The sequence below is a fragment of the Euphorbia lathyris genome, chromosome 7 (assembly GCF_963576675.1).
Source record: "Euphorbia lathyris chromosome 7, ddEupLath1.1, whole genome shotgun sequence".
NCBI classification, from domain to species: Eukaryota; Viridiplantae; Streptophyta; class Magnoliopsida; order Malpighiales; family Euphorbiaceae; genus Euphorbia; species Euphorbia lathyris.
In genome coordinates, this window is record NC_088916.1 from 29,834,647 (window position 1) to 29,841,858 (window position 7,212).

Here is a 7,212-nt window from a genome sequence, read left to right on the forward strand (position 1 = left end):
TATTTTCTTTCCTTTTACTTTTAGAATTAGGGTTAGGTTTTCCTTTTACTATTAGGATTAGGATTAGATTTATCTATTTAAAGCATATTTTCGGATGTATTAGTTAGTTTTTCATTAATAAGAATTTGTGTTTCGTTTTCCAAAGTTCTTGGTCGAACTTTGAAGGTTTTGATTGGTAATTATGTGCGATTAAATGATCCAAACAAAGCCTGTTTATTCTTATTGCATCATATTATAAGGTGAATTCAATAAAAAAAAATGGTTACAATTTGTTTCTATTTCGAAGTTCTAAGCTCTGCATCATTTATCATATACACTACCTCACATAAATTTTCTTTGGTCTTGAAGTTTATAACTTAAAGTTTCATCACTTGATCTAAGAGACTCTGATATTGTAAAAAAAAAATCAATTCACCTAGCAACTTAAAAAGATAAATAAAACCCAAAACTAACTTTTATATATTAGTTGTGACAATATGTACGAAAACAAACCAAACTATACAAACTATACAAAAAAAAAAAAAAAAAAAAATCCTTTCGTATACACAATGCCATAATAAGGATAATATTAATGGCATCTAAAATTCCTAAGAGTAGAAATGTTCATTTCATTAAGAACTAAAGCTCTTGCTCTATTGATAGTTAAAAGACAAAGATAAACATGTTCTTGAAGCTCTTCAACTTGTTTTCTAAATCCAACATCACTTTTCTTAATCTCCTTAACTACTTCCACATAGAATCTATCATTTTCTTCCCTTGTATCCAAACCCAACTGAATCATTTCCTTATTACGTTCAACTTCATCATGAACCCTAACAACCAATCTACTCATTGTATCAAAATCCCTATTCAATATGTATGTTCCTTTAGCTGCCACATCTAATTGCTTCCCAATCCCCCTCAGAATTCCACTTCTCATAAATCTCAACTTCATCACATTTTTCTTCAACCATTTTACAGGAAATCCCAAAATTGCTGGACTCAGTAATAGGGCTGAAAATGTATGTGCTGCTGCAATAATGGCTGCCACACTTATTAATCCACAGGCTGCTGCTATGCATACACCACCTGCCTTGTTTATGCAGGCTATGACCTTTATTTTTCGAGCAATTCGGTTCCTTTTGGATTTCAATCCGTTTAGTACGTGAAAATGTCTGTCATTAATCAGCTGAAAATCATGCTTGTTTGGTGTAGAAAAAGGGTTTGTTTGGATTATGAATGAGTTCATCTCTGAAATGACTTCTTCTGAGTGAAAATCATCTCGTTGAAAAAGGCGGTAATCGGATTGGATTTGGTTGATGTTGTTGAGGAGATGGATGCAGATTTTGGATGCCTCTGCGCTTAGGTCAAAGTAGTTTAGCATAAGGGTTTTGAGTTGGGGGGTTTTGGAGAAAACTGGGGAGGATTCAAGGATTGCAGGTATGGATTCTTGGCAGGGTTCAAGCAGAAATTCTGAGAATTTTTTGAGACAGAAAGATGGAAAGGATGAAGTATTGCTTACTAGTGTTTGTGCTTTAGCAAAAAAATCAGCATAGGATTGTGTTCTTAATGTACTAGCATATTCTTCATTAACATTCAAGCTTTTCTCACCATCTCCACCTGAAAATTCATACAAAAATATATATATGAATTCATCAAATTAATTAATTAAAGGGAAGAAGATATATAATTGTGACATATATATAGATATATACCTTTTCTGATTTTTGAAGTTCTAAATTTTGTCCACATGATACGTTGTGTGTATGGAGAAGAAGAAGATATGGATATTGTAACTTTAAAATTGAAAAATATAAGTAGTAGTATGATTATTATTTAAGGTTTATACGCATCCAACTTTGGGTTTGCTTAATATATTACAACTTATATATATATATATATATAAGGTTGAAGAGTGGAGGACTTCATCATAGACTGGGTCCTAGGGTCTCCATATAAAGCCCTAAAATAAGGCATTTTTGCAGCAATTATTTTATTATTTCACGTTATATGTTTTTCTTTTTTAATTATTAGCTAGGAAAAAAAAACATCTAAGGCCATGATCTACAGACATTATTTACCATTTAAAAGAAGATTTATGTATGTAATAAATCATACACTTTTAATTGATTTGATGTTTGTCTAATTGATTTAAAGATTTGATGTTTATAATTATAATTAGTGGAGACTTTGATTTGTTAAAATTAAAATATCAGAAATTTAATGTATCAAATGAATTTTTTATATATAAATGTGTATGTATGCCAAATTGTTGTTCTTATGTAGGAAATAGAGAAAAGAAAGAGAGGATTAATAATTGTTTGCAAGGTTCATTTAAGGAGAAATTAGGTGAAGGAGATATTTAATTGTATATTCATCTTTATTTCCTTAAGTTAGATATATATCTTCTGTTATAACAAAACAAAACTGTCTGGTTGTCGTTTAGTTGTTACATAGCTCACAACTTTTGTTTAAATATGCTAAAGCTATTATCTATATATATAAGAGGAGATACACTCTTGTTGAACAAGTGTTATATTATGTACTTTTTAAATTACCATTATACTAATATCACACGAAACTAATCTGTCTTACAATTTGTGATTCATTCATCATATCTCATTAATACTATTTTTCCTTTTATCATATATATATATATATATAAGCACACAGACTAAAGGCTACTCACATAACGTGTGGAGTAGCCACACCTCGTGTAGCATTTTGAAGTTTCTGTCCAAAATAAGCTAATTCACACAACGTGTGATCTATTCCACTCGTCGCGTGAGGCATAAAACGATGCTTCAAATATGCGCAAAAGGGAGCTACACGTTGTGTGGCTTAGATTTTCAGCAGTCACGCACGCATGGTTCGACTATACGAGAAGTCCGATATGCACCAGCGGACACCAGATCGGACCAAGGGCTCACATTTGAAGTTTAATTCAATACTTATGTGTTGTTTGATGAAACTGAAAATTAAGTGCTGAAAAATTAAATACTGAATTTTAAGTGTTGAATATTATAAGTGCTGAAACTATTAAATTATATAAGTGTTTGATAAATATTAAAAATAAATGTTGAATATAAAAATATTAGTTGATAACTTAAAATTTTAAGTTAAATATTTTGACTTATCAAAATAAGTGATATGCAGCTTAATTGAATAATTTAAGAGCATCCCTAATGGTTGGGTACTCAAACATTCTCCACATCATCAAATAACACTATTAAAAACACCCTCCATAATAAAACACTCTCCTTACAAAAGCTCCTCTAGTGGTTAGATATTTTTACCTTACTTTAATGGGTCCCACACGTCATAACATTTTAATTTATTCATTTTAATTCAAATGTTTGTATTTATTATATTCAATAATCATTAATAATTAAATAAAAAAAATAATTTTTACTATATTATTCGAAAAAAATAGATTTTACTATATTATTCGGATTGGAGATATTTGAGAATTTGGGCTCGAATATTGGGAGTTTGGAGTTTTTGTATTTTGTGAATCGGGAATGAAAGACTAATACTGACTGAATCCATCACGATTATGCTCCATTTAAAAAAAAAATTACTATGTGAAAATAAATAAAGATTGTGAATTGTTGTTGTCCATTTTAAACTAAATTACCACTATATAAATGCTTTTTTAAATAAACTAAATAAGTACTTAATCTACTAATTTAAATTATTTTTATTTTTATCAAACAAGATCTTATTTTTAATATTTATTAGATAAGTTGAGTTTTATCAAATGTAAATAGATATAATATAAGGAGAGAGAAACTTAGTCCTCACAGAAAACGTTAAACGGAAAGAAAAGAGAAACTATTGGTAGAAACTAGAATATGACAAAATTTTATGGAGGTTAAATTAATTACATTGAGATAAACACAATTAATGTACGATTAGTATTAACAGAAAATGAATATGAATAACCCTAGCCTAGCCTAACTAGCTTTTGAGTGGGGGAAATCACAAATTCAACTTGCCACGTAATGAAATTGAACCTTAGAGGTGTGTTTGTTAAATCTAAATATATTTATGGAAATAAGTAGATCGATGGATCCCTTTTCCTTAAAGATTTCCAATTATAGACATAACAGAACATTTTAAAACTCTTGGATAAGATATTCAAACAATACTAGTGCAAATAACGTGAATAAGCATGCATGCAATGTAACAACAACAAGTAGTTATATACTATTATTTTTGGGGAAAATTTCATTGCGGGTACCTCATTTTTTTAGTTTTTGTTTATTATTAGCTTTCTCATTTTTAAATCTAATAGACTAGTAATATCAATTTAGGATCAAATCTATATAAATATATAATAATAGAAGAAATAATAATCAAGATTTACAAAACAATTAATCAGCACTATAGAAGTAATAGAAAAAATACAAATTATATATTGGATATATTAAATTTTTCGATAAACCGGATGAACCAAAGAAAGAAGATTTTGAGGCTTAATAAAATTGGTTAAGATAGATTTTGTTGCAATCGAGAATCGTTTCTCAATATACAATAGAAACATGAATATGTGTGTTAAATTATCACCGAAAAATTAAAAAATAGGACGAACAAAACGAAATGTAAGTTCAGGCAGCCGAATGAAATTTGGCAAAGAAATGTATTAATGTAATTCAAGATTGAAAGAAGTTCAAATTGGAAAAAATTAATACGTTAATTAATTGCCACCAAAAGTAATTTATCGCTCTAGAAGCTACAAAAGTTTTAAAATTCATTTTACTTAAAAGGTTAACGGGTGCGTGTCTATTATTATCTTATATATCAATTTTTATGCTCTGATAATCGCTCTTGATTATCACAATTGATTTCACACTATTCTCCACGAATACATACAGTAGTGGAAAAATGGTCATTTTGCATCGACGTATTTGCGTCGGTCTTCATAAAGTGCGATGAAAAACTCCATTTGCATCAGTCCTTTGTTTGAGACCATGCAAATATCATGATATTCAATATTTGCATCGGCCCCTTAACAGAGACAGACACAAATAACTGTATTATTTGCATTGACCCTTTTAAACAGACTGATGCAAATATCAATTGAATTATTTGCATAGGCCCCTTAAAAAGGCCGACGCAAATAATTGCATTATTTGCATCGACCCTTTTGAACGGACCGATGCAAATATCAATTGAATTATAATAGTGTTGGTATAAAATTAAAAAATTAAAAAAAAACATGAGGAGGTATTCTGCAATTAATTGGGTCAATTTATTAATTATGAAAAGTTAAGTATAAATTTGGATTTTAGGTTCCTTTCTCTCATTTGGCTGACCTTCTCATCTTCTCCTTTAGGGGTGGCAATGAGGAGGGGATTATCCAAAAATCGCGGGTATCCGAACCGACGGGGATGGAGAATAACCGTAAAAATTGGAGATGTGGATTGACACGGGGAATTTTTTTCCTCAAACCTAAATGGGGATGAGGATAGGGATTGCTATATCCACCCAGTGGGATTTCCGAATAAAATTATTAATTTTAATTTCTAACTATTATTTTTATATCAATGTATCATAATAAATTAATAATTTTTTTATAAAAAAATATGTATATGGGTAATATGACCAGTAATTGTTGGTTGCAGATTAAAGAGTAACCAGCAAACTGGTTACTCTTTAGTATTGGGCATGGGGATTCCCCGAAACTGTACCGAAACCGTATGGAGAGGGGATGTGGATGAAAAAAATCCTCGAATCATTTGATGGGGATTCTCCGAAAGCAGATGAAATGGTAAATGCATACTCGTCCCCGCCTCGCACAGTTGCCACCTCTATTCTCCTTCCTTCCAAATCTCTGCCTCTTATTACTGATGTTCTTACTTCCATTCATGACGTTCATTACGATTTGATATCCCTCTTGATCGTATTTGCATTTTTCTTCTTCAACTGGTAACCTATTCGCTTTTTTATTTTGGCTTATTGGTTACTCATTCTTATTTCTTTCATTTAAAGCGGTGCTTTGATTTTGTTATGTATTTTTGTTTATTGCCTTCACTCACTGATTTTGCTTCGATTTTCATCAATTTACTTTGCTGTTTGCTTGGTTTTGAATGTTGCTTGATTCTCATGTTTCACATTGTAAATGAATATATGCTTATTTCTCGGTGACGATTTGGTTTGGGAGTTTGGCTCACGTATTGGTGACTGATTATAATATTTGTTCTTCTGTTATGTGATGTTAATGTCAATGTTGTGTTTCATCTCTTTCTTCTCTTCTACTTTGTTATGAGATCACAGAACAGTCCCTTATCCAATATTTCTATTAAGGAATTTTGAGTATGGAACGAAAAATGATAGATGTTGTTATTGGAGGCAACCTTAACGAAAAAAATCCCAACTAGTGGCCGTGAGTTGATATAGAGCATGACTGCCACGTCCCAACAGTTTGGGACATGTCAAGGTCCTCCTAGGAGGATACACGAGGTAGGTCCCTCTATCATTGAGAAACAACTTAATAAACTAATTATCCATGTTCAAAATCTAATCACATGAAAGACATCCCCAGACACAAGTGTGCGGAATTTGTGAAATTTTCGGACACCGCACTAATGCGTGTCCTACCTACAAGAAGAACCACATGAGCAGATAAATGATATGGCTGGATATTCGGGACAACCCTCTGTGAAATATGATCTATAATCCAATATGTATAATTAAGGACGGCATGACAATACGAATTTCAGCTACAGACCAAACCTATGAACTTGATGCATCAGTAATTAACTGCTCCTTCATATCACTTTTACACGTCCAATAACTGCAAAGTATTTTCATAGGACAATGATGTTGAATGTTTTTTAATGTAATGACACTCTCTAATATTTTATTATGAGTCTTTGGCTTGGCTTATTTTATCCTCTGATATTTTATGGTTGGTTTAAAAATGGAGAAATGAGAGTCTTTATGGGTACTGTCTTTGATCGAGATAAAATCCTTTTTTTTTTTTTTTTTTTGCTAAAGCTAAAAGTAGTTTGGTTCTTTCATGTTTTTGTGAGCAACTGTTATTTGGATAATTCAACCTTTGTTAAATGGATTAAGCCAAATCCCCAGAATTTGGCTAGATCAAATTGAATTCAAATTATGCTTCGACTAGAGGTCTATTGTGTGATGGGGCATCTAAAAGGAATTCAAAGTATGCTTCAACTAGATGTCTATTGATGATCATCATGGTAATTAGCTAGGTGTCTTTGC

The 7,212-nt window shown here is 31.0% G+C and overlaps 1 protein-coding gene across 1 annotated transcript; it reads right to left on the reverse strand.

Annotated features, from left to right (window-relative positions):
- Nucleotides 1-568: 568 nt before the first annotated feature.
- Nucleotides 569-1,827, reverse strand: LOC136236055 (UPF0496 protein At3g49070-like). Its single transcript, XM_066026165.1, has 2 exons — nt 1,695-1,827; nt 569-1,599 (listed from the first exon to the last, which is right to left on the reverse strand). The coding sequence occupies exons 1-2, from the start codon at nt 1,729-1,731 to the stop codon at nt 569-571; spliced, it is 1,068 nt and encodes a 355-aa protein (XP_065882237.1). The 5' UTR covers nt 1,732-1,827.
- Between the last annotated feature and the right edge of the window lie 5,385 nt (nt 1,828-7,212).

Bases quoted from the DNA above. Each gene is read 5' to 3' on its own strand.
- LOC136236055 (XM_066026165.1), bottom strand. From the start codon at position 1,731: ATGTGGACAAAATTTAGAACTTCAAAAATCAGAAAAG. The intron at 1,600-1,694 runs GTATATATCTAT...ATGAATTTTCAG, and splicing joins AACTTCAAAAATCAGAAAAG to GTGGAGATGGTGAGAAAAGC.